We start from the raw sequence: 15,021 nt of genomic DNA, 5'->3' as shown, positions 1-15,021 counted from the left end.
GGGATAACCTCGGACAGAATCACCCTTTCCTGCAGCCACTTGCACACATGCACACGCGCACAGCTCTGTGAGAAAACCTCCAAAAGAATCAAGATAAAAATGTGGTGTCAGGCTGTTGGACTACTAAAGTCCACGCAGTGTTATGCTGCACAGTTGGGAGCATGCAAAGAACAGAAGAGAGAAAAAAAAAACCCACCTCAGGTAGCTGTTCCTTAAATTTTATTCTATACCGTTTTATTTCATCCAGTATGTGTGCTTATCGACTATGCAGTTTTATTTGCCTCGCTCCTTTGATCGCTGCACAATTTTCCAACCATTGCTACTATGCGTGTGTGTGTGTGTGTGTGTGCCTGTGTGTGTGTTTGTGTTTGTCCTGTGGGTCAGCGGAATGTCCTGTAGGTGCTCACCCCGTCACACTGCACCTGTACAGTTCCCTTATTGCTTTTTCCCATAGTTCCAGTGTTAAATGCAGAAAAAAATAGATATCCATTGATCGATAGCAAAGCGGTCAAAATACTGTCCTCCCACAAAAGGCCGAGTGTCCTCGTAAGAAGTGTTGAACCATTTGCTGCCTTCCTGAAACAAAAAGGGCTGATCCTTCAGGTAGAAAGTCTTGGTCTGTAGCATCACGTAACGAAAATGTCCCACTCCTGCGCCGCGCCAGAGCAGAGAGATTATACAATATAAATGACGTTTTCATACAAATCATGGACATGTAATGAACTCTTTACATACACACAGTTTGGTGAACATTGCTTATTAGTATCTGTTATGATGATGACATCACTTATTAAGAGAGTCTAAAATAAATAGAGAAATATAAATAGGTCCTATGGAAATATATAAATCTGTATAAGTAAGTATCTTGCTGACATTACACTCCCAACGTCAGATTAAGTGGAATTATAGTACATACTTCAGCAAATGAAAGACAGCAGGATTTTTTTTTTCCATGTAAACCCTCATCTCTCCAAATACAGTGACCCCCCCAACCCCCCCGCCAGAGTATAATCCACTGAAAAGCAGTCTCACCTTTAGCTCAACATGGGATTTTCCAATCAGCCGCAACTGACAGAGACACAAACGGCCCTGTTGTGTTTTCACTCTAATTTGTATATTTGTTAGATCTGTGGATGAATGACTTTATACGGCCACCCGGCTGTTCGGGGCCGTCACCCCAAAGGACCTCTGCGTGAACTCGTATGCCTCCGACTGATTTCGCTGTTTCTCTAAAGTGGGTCATGTTGCAGGCTGCGCTGGCCAACAGCCCACTTTGTGGTCAAAGTAACATCGTTGTCATGTTATTCCATCTCGCTGGACCAGCAGCGAAAGAGGTCAGTCGTATTAGACGGTATGATAAACAGACCTTTTCACCACGTATGGCAATCTTCACATCACATCAATCACTCTGAGGTACAGCGTTACATCAATCACCCGCTGCAGGTGCCCGTGTGTGAAATAAATCAAGGGCTTGTGGATGAGCTGGGGGGAAATTTAAGGTTATGAATGAGTAACGAGGGCCTTGAAAAATACAACAACAACAACAACACGTGCCTCTTTCTCCCCTGAGAAATTGCAGGTTCGATTCCGCTGCTGCTGAATCTATTCCTCAATCACAGCAAATGATTTCATTAGTGTGCATCGCTGATTCATCAACACACATTCATGGGTGAGCAGGGTGGCACAAAAGGAGAGGGAGGCTGAGATTAGGGCGGCGAAATTGGAAGTGCACCAAGCAGAATCACACCGACGACCGTGGGAGCGCCATCCCAGCTCTGATGGGAGAGTTGCATCGAAGCAATGCTGGTTGCTTCACAACATATTTGGCCACCAACACGGTGAAAAAATGATTTCTGCAAGTTCTCGAAGTTCATTTTGCTTTTTACCTCACAATACAATTTTTCCAATTATAAGAAGCCCTGACTGAGACAGGCTGTTAAAATAGAGCAGTAATTTCTAACTAATGTATATTTTAACAACTAAATCCCTTTCAGGATCCAAACTTGGAGCGTTTGTACAGACTGCCTGCAGCTGTCATGGACTTTCAACTGTCCGTTTCCTCTGTTAACCCCAAACTGTTTTTTTTTTTTTTGTTTCCCTGTTTCGAAAGGGAAACAAGGTGACAGGTGACACGAGGAGACATGATTCTGTACATTTAGTTTCAGAGCCTCCATATGTAATTCAGATTTTTTGATTCCTCTAAAAAGAAAAAAGTTGGGAACAACAATCAGTCGGGAAGGATGGAAACAGGACTCCACGTTTTGTGAACCTACAGATTCAGAAACACGCTTTTCATTTCCATTACATTATTTCAGCTGGTATCAATCGAAAACTGCTTCTCTCCAGTTCATAAAAAAACTCTTTTCTTGCATAAAAGAGTCGGAGCGTTTCGCAAAGATGCTGATCGGGATCAAACAGACAGGATTCAGCCGATACCCCCCCAACCTAAATCACTTCTCTGTGATAATGGACCAGACTACGTTCAGGCCAACCAATCAGTCCCTGTACAATGTCTATCACTCCCTAAGCTCTGACCCTTGCTTCTCTGTCCCACCCTCCTTAGACAGCACTGGCCCCAGCCATCGACCCTGCTGGGCAGCACAGGAGACACCATCACACACACAAACACACACACACACACACCTCCATAGACTTGCTGTGAGCTAAATGGCACAGCTCACAGCTTCACCTTCCAATCAATATCAGTGACAAGCATCCACTTGCACTCAGGAACAATCGCAACGAAAGGGGGCAACATGACACAACGTGCCAAAAAAATGGGAATTCTCCTGATGTGCAGGGCCAACAGGTGCAGGAAGTTTGGACAGTTCACCCTCCAGTCCCTTTCTGTCATTTCTCCTGCAGAGCTCTGACCAGCCCAGCCTCAGTGCCTGTGGATCGCGGTCTAAAGACTCCCGGACTTTGTTTCAGAGACGTTTCAGAGCCAATTGTTTTCCACAGATACAGGCATGGTTTTAAATAGGAAGAGAGGTTAACAAACACTGCTCTACTCATTATTAATGGCTGCTCCCTCTGCAGAGAAGACCACAAAAAGGTCATGTGTATCCAATTAAAAGCTATAATCCATTATTGATATCACTGTTGTGTCATACAAGAGCCCGGTAAGGCAAACAATAACAGTTTTTACCGTGCCCACTGCCGAACGTCGTTCATTGACATTCTACGTGTTCAACATGTTGCATGCCTGTTAATTTTTCCAATAATTGGAATTCATAATAATGCTCTTTTTGTTTCATGGGACTATTTAGGCAGTTTAGACAGAAAAACAAATGTTCGAATGAATCCTCAGATTTTCTTCTCTTTTGAATGGGAATGATCTTCAAACTTTTTTTCCAGTGTTCTCAACAAAAGTAAGGAATCACATCAAGAACAACAAGAAAATGTGCCCTAACGTGTAGCATATAATTCACAGTGTGTATTGTAAAACTTAAACTGAAGTGGAATAAAAACAAGACAAAATACGCAAATGTAATATTTATATCCCGCATCTGCTGATGGCTGCTGTTGGTGTTCTTGATAAAACTCATATATTAAATCTATAATCATGGGGGTTGGTTGGCTGGATATAAACTGGCCGAGCTGATGCGAAAGCAATAAGAAAGTGGAAAATCAATTGGTCATAGATTTGCTTACTGAAAATACAGACGAGGATATTTTCAGCTACATAAAATGCTGTGGTGAAAAAAAAAAAAAAAAAAAGAAGGCGGGGGGGGGGGGGGATTATCGAATAGTTTTTATTTTTGCCAGGAGCAGTCACTGTACGCTCTTGTGGCTGAGTGCGTGTCTGTAAATGTGTACCCCTGCAGCTGAGTGTCACATCATGTGTATTGCTGTGCCTTATTATAGGGACTTCTGGGAAGTGTAATGAGGGGAGGCTGTGGTCACTGCTCACCTCAGTGTGTGAGACCACGATAGCCTGTTGGGGTCCAGGGATTACAGGCATGTCTTGTTAAATTAGGTTGCTGTGAATGAGTTTGAGAGTCAGCTGTCTGTCGTGGCGATGAGCTACAGACAAACATTTCACTGCCAGTCTCCTCTGGGAGTGCTGTGATACCGTACTCCGCTGCTCGGTTCCTCACCACATTTACCGTCTAGAGACAAAGAGCATTTTCTCACCTTTCATTTCTGACAGCAAACATTCAAATCTATCATGGGTTCGCTCCGTGTCTGTGGTAGGAACTACATAAATCCGGAAATACCTGCATTAGTGCCATTTAAAGGGGACTCTGCTTTTCTTTCGGAGTACGACTTCATGGAGCTTCTGCAGGAAAGACGGGGCTGTTTTGGGCATCATGTCGAGCCACAAAAAGCAAAAAGAAGCGGGGGTTCGCTAAAAGGAAATTTTGACTGCTGATGAAGACGTCTATAACGCAAATTGGACCAATGACCTTTTGATGAAGGGTCTGAGCCGCCGGGGGGCCCAGACCCTTCATCGCAGCTACCTTATGTACAGTACTTAATTTTAACAACAACAAACATATATATATATATATATATATATATACATTCAACAACTCAAACTCAACACTAGCCTTCTGTGAGGAGACATGTCTATATTGACCATATAGCAGCTACAGTAGAAGAAGTAATGCACAAATCAATCATCAAGTGGCATATTTCAGTTTCTAGCACTTTTTTTTTTTTTTTTGGCTATTTCAGCTTGTGTACTGTGTGTACTGTATTTGCTCTATGACTGTAAGTGTAGTTTTGGGGCTAGTAGATATTTGACGAGTTTTGATTTTGGGTGCTACACAATGCAACACACAATCAGTGGTTAATGGAACTGCTAGTTTTTGTGTGAAAAAAGGCAAACATCCTTTCGATCAGTCGGGGGAAAAGTCTTGTCTTGCATCCGACTGTTCCGCTGACTCACGCACTTATTCTCACTAACACTCGCACGTTAACAGTTGCGCACAGTCAGCAAGAAACACAACACATGCTTTCTACATATATTAGTGGCATGAGCTTGGAAGACAAAGTGAGCTTGTTAGGACGCGGTTGAGGACTCTGCAGAAAGCCAGTTGCTCACATACTTTTATGTCTCAACAATGAGATGGAGGGTAATTCGCTGAACCCCTCTCGCCCTGCTTCAAAAAACAGTATTATTACGATAAAGTGGTACAAAATAAGGATCGATGGGCCAAGAGGAGGTGAATTATTACCCCGCAGGAAATGTCTTTTTGGTTTCCTAAAATCTCTTCTCCATCTCTGATAAGGTTTCGAAAAGTTTATACAGAGGATAAATAAGTACAATCTAATAGATACATTTAAGGATCAGCAATATGTGATCCTAAATGAGATGGTACAAGAGTCGGTCTGTCTTGAAGCATGTCGTTTTCGCTAAAAATGTAGATAATTTTTTTTCTGAAACACACAAAAAGCCTTTATACATGCAGGTATTAGTGCATAGGTCCCTGCAGAAAAAGCGTATTATTGTGTTGTCCATTGAATTAGCTTCCCAAACATCACCAGATGAATTTGGCATAGTTAAAGAAATAAAGAAGAGGAGGTCATTTTTCACACCCTCCTAGTCCCTTGATTAACCTATCATTTAAATATATCTCTATCTATATACATTATGAATGAATAAAAAAAGGAAAACAAAGCATAAAACAAATTCAGACTACTCTATAGCTCTGAGTCACCGGGTAAAGAGTCTTTTAAATCACAGTAAATTTAGGATATTGGTAAAATGAAAAGTGGAACACAGTGAAGTCTGAGGAAATAATGAAAAGAATGCCACACATGGAGATAGTTTGTGTGTGTTTCAGTTCGGAGGAGCACAGGAGGGTGTGATCAATCCTCACAAATTGGAAGGGAGTTTCGAGCGGACAGTTTGAGGTTCTAGATCTGACGAGTAGGCAGCAGAGCTCCTCCTCAGAGGCAAAGCCGGGGAGGCCCCGGGAGGCTGAGTCTGGTGAGGGTGCCCCGGAGACGTCTGGATCGGAGGAGTCATGCATCCTGGCACTGAGCTACAGGGTTTGGGCACTAGAGTGGGTGAGGAGAAAGGTGAGGGGTAATATCCAGTTTCCACAGAGGAGCGAAGAGTTTGGTGGCCTAAGGCCTGGGCCACCTCCTGGGGCAGAGATGGGTGTGAGCTGGATAAAAGCTTTAGGTCCTCAGAAAAGCGGCCCAGAGGAGAATTTCTGCCTGTGGAGTGTGACTGGCTGGGGAGCTGTGAAGGGAAAGATGACTGAGGCATGAGCAGAGAACTGGGGGATCCTGTGGTGCTGGAGGGGTCATTGTAGTGGAAAGTCCTGCCTGCCACTGGGCTTTGAACAGTAGGGCTGGGCGTGACTGGGGTAAGGCAGGGGGAGGCGTTTGCTGAACCATACTGGGCCAGTGAGGCCAGGGCAGACCTCTCTAGGGACATCTGGTGAGGCAGGATGCCAGACTGGAGACCTGCCAGGCTAAAATGGCCGTGGGAAGATGGGGAGCCCTCAGAGGGCTGCTGGCTGTGCTGTCCTCTGCTAGAAGATGGGGAACCTTGTGGAGGGGAATGAAAGAGGTTTAAGCCACTGTTAGTCCTGCCTCCCCCAGCAAACTGCTGCAGAGGAGCCACCTGAGGAGGCTTGGGAGGCGGCTGGCTGTGGAGAAGCTGCCCAGGCATCGGGCTGGATGAGCCAGTCGATATAGGACTCTGACAACGGGAGGAACTAATGAGTCCTGCTGTAATTCCCCCTACAGAACATGGTGTAGACCCTCCGATATGGCTCCCTACTGCTGCTCCTGCAGCTATGCCAGAATGTCCTCCAATAACCCCTCCCCCTGGCCCATTCAAACCTCCTCCTATATGGCTAATTGTTGTAGTTACTGATCCACTTGAAGGCCTTCCTAAAGATCCACCAGGATTCCCCACCAGTGAATCACCAGAAATCCCCCCAAGAGGTCCCCCAGAGGCCCCTCTGGCTGATCCCCCAGATGCCCCTCTTGTCAAACCCCCAGAAACCATTCCCGTTGATCCACCAGAAGCCCTCCCTGAAGATCCACCAGTGGTTGTCACGACCAGGGATTCTCCTGAGGCCCCACCTACTGATCCCACAGACGCCCTTCCAATTGATCCCCTGGAAACTCTTCTCAGTGATCTCCTGGCTGCATCACCTGTTGGCCCACAGATAACACCCCCAACTGATCCACCTGAAGCCCCGCTTGCTAACCTGCCACAAGCAGTGCCCACCAATCCTTCAGATAACCCTCCCATCTGTTCCCCTGAGATCCCTCCACCCAGACCAAAGTGCCCATCGGGAGCGACTTCCGTTGAGCCGGTTGTAAAGTCCTCGCCAGCCCAAGCAGTGTCTCCTCCAGTGGCTCCTTCCACAGAGCCTCCAACCGCTCCACCTGAAGACCACCCTGTGGCACCACCACAAGCTCCAACTGCTCCTCCACTGATTCCTGACCCTGTGCTTCCACTTGTAGATCCCTGGTGGAAGAGGTTTGAGAGAGGAGGGGTGTTGGAGCGAAAGGGCTGTAGATGCTGCGGTTGTGGGTGCAGCTGGGCCATACTAGATGAGGGGGAACCAGAAGATGAGTATGTTCCGAAAGGGAAAGCAGACACCCCTCCTCCACTGGACTCAGACCCACCCCCACTAGGTCCACGCTGACCTCGGCTACCTGAAGCTTGTTGGCTGGTGCCAGCTGCCCCTGAACCTGATGTCATGAGCTGGGCCCGAAAAGAGGCCAGCAATGGCATGTCCACACCTGTGTGCAGTTTTGAGGGTGTGCTAGAGGGAGAGTCCCCAGCAGAGCCGGGTGCTGTGGACGGAGGAACAAATGTGTGAAACCCTTTAAGTCGGCTAGGAGGGTCCTTTAGGGACCCCAAAACAGAAAGCGGAGGTCTGAATAGCGTTGGCGGGAGGTGAGGATGGTGTGTCAGGGCAATGGCTACTGAGGTGGTGGCGGCCGCTGCCTGGAGAGGAGCCTGGATGAGTGGGGCCCAGATGACAGGAGTTGGTGAAGGGGGCGTTTGAGGCGGGGCGTTCTGCATGAGGTGGGCGCAGTGGGCCATGTCCCTGTCATGCTGCACAATCTGCTGGATGATCTCATTCTCCTGGTAGTTGAGTACACCGGAGCTCAGGTCATGTTGTACCTTGTGCTGCAGGACGGAGTTTTTCTTGCCTTAAAAAAACAAACAAACACATGCACACACAAACACAAAAGCAGAAACAGACACACAGATGTGTGAGAGGTAAAAGGAGAATGAGCATAAAGCTTCCAAACAGTTAGAACTAGGGTGACATTTGGGGTGTACTTGAATAACCGCACTATTTCCCAGCAACCGTTTCCATTAGAACAGCTAATGCAGGAAAGGGAAAAAATATAAATATAAATATAAATATATATATATATATATATATATATATATATAAAAAAAGTTCCTGAAAATCACAAGTGGGAAAAGGGAGTAAAAGAGATTTGAGAGAGACGGTGGGAAGGAGAAGAAAGGGAAAGACGGTGCATAAAAGAGCACAGAATAAGAGAAACAACAAAAGATAGGTGGGAGATAACTACTCAGGGTCCACAGCAGCCGAAGGGGGAGCTGATGTGTGCTTAACTGGCTCTTCCTGTGATTCCCAAGGTAACCGGGATAAAACGTGAAGCAAACACTGCACCACAAAGATCCACTAAGGCTCAGCTTAGGATACAGTGCAAGTTACATATTTGAAAAGCATCATGTCTGCAAATATCGTACTTTCTCTCCTGTTAATGGATTATGCTCTGAAAAGCGAAGCACTTCAAAGGTTCAAAGCTTGAAACCATATTGATTAAAATTCTAGCTTTCAGGGGCATTTGAGTTTTTCATAGTTTGATTTTAAAAAAATACTTGCTCTTAATATTTTCTGCTCCTTCAGTTTCCAGGCTTGGGACAGTCTTCCATGAATATAAAGTCCCAATGAGCCGCGCACAAGGTCAAAGAGACGACTTGAAGTTACATCACTTTGACAGGCACACTAACTGCGGAGACAACCTTCTAGAGAAATGCGTACAACTGCGACCGCAAAGTCTCTTCGTCTTTGTGGAACGGTCACACAAGCACTGACGGGGTTAATTCACATGACTGCCATTTTCAATTTGGTGTGAACAAAAGGCTGTGAAACCCGAAGATATTGTAAATGCAATTAGGCCCAGATCAATCTCTCCATTTTCTGTTATGACTGGTAGCAGATTAGTCGAGGAATCGCTTTTTGTATCTACGCCCATCTTGACCCTGACACCAACTGACCCTTTATCACCTGCACATCTCCGATCAGATTGAGCACAGTCCATCAAGACAGTAATTAATTTACAGATCAGTGCCATGTGAGCGACTTTATTAGGACGGAATGGTGAACATGAACATCTAGCCGGGGAGGACATGCACAAGAGACCAGCTCAGTAAAACATCACTATCGGCCCACCACATCTTTTCAAAGCGGCCATTTTCTACAAAGAGACCCCCCTAAGCCATTTCTCTATCTTCCATTCTAAACATAGCTGAGGATAAAACAGAGCATGCAGCGATGGCTGAGTGATGATACAGACGTGCCTTTCATTGTGAATTTTTCATCTGCCCGGGCTGAGCCTGGAAACAGTGATGGATATGGTGAGAATGTCAATTGTACGCCCGAGAGAAGTCACACAGGGATTTCAAAACCAGAGCTCTACCTGCGTGTTTACACGAGGATGACTTTGAAAGTAATTTCGGTCATTGAGTATCATAGCCAAGATGTGCACAGCCCTAAAATTTTGTCTGAGAGCCCTGACTGGTTTGAAGGCTTTTATTCTACCACTGTGTCAATCTGAAGATAAACAAGCAGAGAGTAAAACAGTGACTGTGGTCCTCTTCTACCCCTCTGATGTAATCTACTCCACTCCATCCAGGTGAAGTTACATTAATATTAAGACTTCTTCAGACAGATCCAAAATGATCCTGAAATGTTTCCATTGTAGCTCTTTTCTCATACTAACTGGAGCCTTTATCTGGTGTAAGATTTCGGTCTTAAGAGATCTATTTATAAGATCATTTTTCTTACCAATGCGGTCCAGCCTGTCCAATGCAACCGTTTCGAAGGCCCTTCTCATCATGGGATACTCCTCCAGCACCTCATTGAAGTTGTCAACAGACAGTGAATACAGACGACAGTAAGTGTCTGCTCGGACACTGGCTGTCCTCCGGCCACGAGTCAGCAAACAAATCTCTACAACAAAACACAGGAAATAAACACAGTTATGAGGCGTGGTTGTACCACTGACGCTGCCTCGGATTGCTATTAGGTAGAATTTTCTGTCAGAGAAACAAGCACAATCCCAACAAACACTGCATGTAAAAAATGTCACACTCCGACTTTCACATAAAATTTCTTAAAAATCGGCTGACCAAGAACAAACACAGCATGCTGTTGCCCACAAAATGAAACATTTTGCCATTTTCCGTCCGTATATTCCATCTCTGCCCTATCTAATAAATCAAGAAAAGCCAAAAAACAAACAAATAAAACAAAAAAAAGAATAAATTATACAAAGAGGCACAATTTCTGTGCTGTTAACAAGACACTCATGATTTCACTTCACCTCGATCAACGTGACCTGAAGTGAAGGATTACATGAATCACTTTATCTTCCTTGGCAGAACAGCACACGCCAAGTAAAACAAAATAAAAAAAAGTTTGGGGGCAAAACGTGCACTCGTGGTTTGTTTTTGTTTTATTTTCTAGTATTAAAAACTTTTTTTTTTTTTTGTAATCCATAGCTGCAGAACTTAATACTAATTTCAGAGCTTGGAGGTCTGCCAGCGCTCATCTGCTGTGTCCGCTCAGGAAAATAATGCTCCATTTAACAAGCTGCACTGCTGTAGAGCTCTGGCACACAGGCGGTTCATGTGGGTGCAAGTGTGCCTGTACTCTGCACAGATGTTGCATGTGCCTGCATGCACTATGTACAACGGGAGTGTGTCTATGTGAGAGCCTTTACTTTCACAGGATCAGTGGATGTGAATGTATGTGTTTTATTCATGAGACCACGGGTGAGAAAAATGGCGATATCATCTATATATACACATTATACTGTACACAAATGAATATGGATATCCACGACGTTAGTATATGTACCTATAAAATAATATGTACATATACGGACAGGGGTTAGGTGAACTTGATGTACGTATTTATTGGTGTGCCATGTGTTTGTACACATTCCCTAATGTCTTTTCTCTTTAGCTTTCATCTCATCTTCCACCCTCCCTTCCTGTGTTCGCTCTCACACTCTTTCTCAGAAACCCATTTCCAGCTCATCCACACACACACACACACACACACACACACACACACACACACACGCTCTCGATTCTCCCACAGAATGCACTTTCTTACTTTGCCTCCCCGCAGCCTACATCAAATCAAATTTTTAGAGAATCCCTCAAACAACCTATCTCCAGAAATCTCATGCATAGTCTGATTTGCCAGCATCTTTTTTTTTTTTTTTTTTTTTTGCGTTGCCCTTGGGTTCCAGAGTCACCCTTTCACAAATTGCACATCAATAAAATGTTGGGTCTTGTTAACCCGCAGCCACACATACAGCGACGGCCTCATGGCATCGTGCAGCGAAATGTCTAATTTCATCTTAAAAGCATACGTAGCCCTGTCTGCTGTATGTATGTGGCAGCGAGCTGAGTGGGTGTGTGTAAAAACACGAAACAAACAAATGTCATAGACGAGGTTGCGTCTTTGTTGAGGGCTGTGATTGACATATTAACAACCCCTGCATTTGCAGTGTTCACTGCCAAAGTGCTCTGAGGAAACATTCCTACATCTTATGTAAAATGTTCATGTTTACTTATTTAGCTACCAGCGCCTAAGGAGGATATGCTGTTCTTTATTAGAATTGGATTAATGGACACTACTTACATTAGGATCTGCAGATGGAAAAGTGTCTCTATAGCCTTATTAGGCAGCTGCACGGGGGGGGGGGGGGGGGTTAAATGAACACAGCATGGCAGATGCATCCCCTATTTAATCCTCTCTTTGCTTTTTTCTGTGCAATTTTAACACACAGTCTGAAGAACCTTTAATAGAAGCGACAGCAGAAGTCAGCTGAGGTCTTTAAAGGGGTGCCATGTGCACTGCAACACATAGTTCACCTACCGTGAGCTGGCAGATGGCACAAAATGCTATTGATGTTGACTCCAAAATCCCACCCCTCCCCTCCCCTCGGTGCACCTTCTTTCCCACAGATACCAATGGAGAGAGGAGCGGGGGGGGGGGGCAACCATTTCCAAAACATTATGATATTTGAGCAAACTAAAGCTGATTTTGTTTGTCAGTCTGGCTTTTCATTATTGTTGCGACTTTACAAGTAACTATTGATAATAGCTGCTGCCCTCCAGGAGGAGTAACATCTATCCCCCGTGGACTGAAAAACTGAAAACGCACCAGCTGTACTGAGCAAAGCAAATGCCACACAACCACCTGCTTTACTTTTTGAAGGAAGGCATTTTGTGCACTGCTGAAATGCTTGTGAATAAGACAAGACCACGGAACAGAAAAAACACATTCACACAAAAAAAAGTGCCAACATTTTGCATCGTACACATAATGTGTGTTGCTCACTTCACTGGATTGTACAGAATTTTGTACTCTTCTGGTCACTGAATGCGAAGGGGTAATGATTGTGTGCAATGATTTGAAAACCAGGATAGTGGAAGAGATAAAGAGACAGAGAGGGAGGTATAATACGGAGTGTTACTGTTTGTGTGTGTTTGAGGAAGACATGGCTGAACGGACGATGGCCACGCTCGCAACAGAGCTGCGTGAATGTGAAAGACGAAATGGCATGCGGGGCAGCCCTGGCTGTAGTTGTGCTGGGGGGTCCATTTCCCGCAGCACTGCTCCAGTAATCCCCTCTGGAGAGGAGCATCGCAGCTCTGTATTAAATCCTCTTGTCCCGCAGTGTTGGCTTTCTGGATGAAGCCAACACTGCCAAGATGAGGTGCTGAGCTGCAGTGAGCCCTCCCGGCCTCATCGAACTGTCTTTGCAGAGTCCCAAGTGAAGCCCAGACGTGCAGCAGTACCATCTGAAGTACAAGTAGTGCTGGTGTTGTTAGGGTCAGCTGCAGCCTCGCTCGAGCTACACAGTAAGGGATTAGTGGACATCTCTGAGTGCTGAGGGGTTAAACGCAGGCAGCTGCTCTGAAGATCACCGCTGCCCTGAATATTGGGAACACTGGGAGAAGATGAAATGTGGTATCAATATAAAGTCACGGTTATAAGCAAATCCACGAGTCCAAGCAAACCAGATGCTGGTTGTTTTGTTTTTTTTTTTTCCAAATTAATTTTGATGATAAGACTGTTTTTTAGAAGATGAATCTATTTTGAAAATTGACTTTTATCACCAAAAATCACAACATTATTAAAATTACACTAAACAACTACAGGCTCAGATTTCAGATTTCACTCCGTCAGTTTTCATATATTGAGCCCAGTATGTATTTATCTGCTTATTTCTATTTGCATTTGTTGTTCCTCTCTGTTGTGTAACATTGAACCACGTACTCCAGAATGTAAAGTATAAAATATAAAATCTGAACTTCAGCGGTGTTATTCAGCTCCAGACTTGCGAGTTACATTAAATTTTTTTTATCAAAGCTCCACTCCCACTGCTTACTGACACCTCCTGTGACTCACTGCAGTGCTCCCCAAATCCTGCATGAAATCATAGAACAAGCTTAGTTGGTGTGGCTCTGCCTGTGTACTGTGTTTTTGCCTCAAACTCACTGCCGCTTCTACAACTATGCATTTGTTTGTGTTCCTAATTAACAAAGTGATGATTCATAGAATGGTGGGCTCAAATTAGCAAAGCTGTAATGTCCTCATGATACAAGACGACTGATCTGACTGAGAACTCATTCTGTCACTATTCTTCATCCTAAAAACAGCAGAGTAGATGCAACGATACTGAAAGTAAGACTTGATGAGTCCTCCCGTCACATCAGCCTGCTGTCCTTTCAGCTTATCTGGCTCAGCAGCAATATCTGTTGCTAAAACTGTGTTTGGCAAGTCAGCGGAGTAAACAATGAAGCGGGCACAGTTTTCCAAATGGAAAACTCACCTCGGCACCAGAAATATGACTTCAAGATAGCCGTGATGCGTTTCGTTTTCACACTAAAGTGACAATGCTTTAATCAAAATCGAATGACGTGAATTAAAATTGGATGTTGCCCTGAGAAAGGAGGACTTAGACATCATGTGCTGTGAGCTTGGTGAGAAAACGCATGACTGGGCTTCTGTTAGACAGAACAGCCCACGTGGTTCACTGCCAGTCCTGTGCACCAGCTGTTTTTACAGCATGACACAAAGAGGTGACAGAAAGACATTTATTTTTTACGCATCTATATGCGAAAGATAACTTTTACTTTTAACAAAATGTGATACCAGGATGATGGGATGAGGTGAAATTGAATCTGAAATTGGGTTCTTGTAGTTGCATTTAAAAACACGCAGCAGAGAATTAAAGGACTGGTTCACTCTTCACTTTTTTTTTTTTTTTTTAAATCAGGAATTCAATTAACATACTGTTTCTGCATGAAAAAAAAAAAAAAATCCATTCCTGTACACCTTACTGAGCCTAAACGCAGTCGAATGGGTCGACTGTTCAAAATTAAGAACACGATTGATCTCCTTTGGAGTACTACACAGTCATGGTGCAGTGACATTTCTACATGTGCAGATAAATCGAGGCCACGCACTATGCTTTTTGTGAGGTTCTATTGACTTTCCCTCGCACTGTGAGCAGGAAGCTGATCAAAATGCAGTGCATACAAAAATAAAAATAAAAGGTAAAATAATATATGAAAAAAAAAAAAACCTTTTCTACGAGGTAACACTGGTGGAATAGAGGCTGTGGCACAAAGGTACATCTCTGAGATTTTAACGTCTGAAAGTCCTTAATGCTCAAAAACAGTTCAAAGCATCAGAGAGTAAAGGGTTGAACTTATTACGGAGTTCATTTAGTCACTGAACAGAGGAGAAA

General features: G+C 44.3%; 1 protein-coding gene across 1 annotated transcript in view; it reads right to left on the bottom strand.

The window, feature by feature from the left end:
• Positions 1–5,824: 5,824 nt before the first annotated feature.
• Positions 5,825–15,021, bottom strand: part of hcn4 (hyperpolarization activated cyclic nucleotide-gated potassium channel 4) — a 57,488-nt gene continuing 48,291 nt past the window's right edge. Inside the window, exons 7-9 of the mRNA XM_029498629.1 lie at positions 10,032–10,196; positions 6,978–8,136; positions 5,825–6,887 (exon numbers count right to left, since the gene is read on the bottom strand). Coding sequence (XP_029354489.1) covers positions 5,825–6,887; positions 6,978–8,136; positions 10,032–10,196 — 2,387 coding nt within the window. The remainder of the gene's footprint in view (positions 6,888–6,977; positions 8,137–10,031; positions 10,197–15,021) is intronic.

Source organism: Echeneis naucrates, chromosome 3, assembly GCF_900963305.1.
Source record: "Echeneis naucrates chromosome 3, fEcheNa1.1, whole genome shotgun sequence".
Classification (NCBI taxonomy): Eukaryota; Metazoa; Chordata; class Actinopteri; order Carangiformes; family Echeneidae; genus Echeneis; species Echeneis naucrates.
The sequence above is the reverse complement of the archived record's forward strand: the minus strand, read 5'-3'. Positions and strand labels throughout refer to the sequence as shown.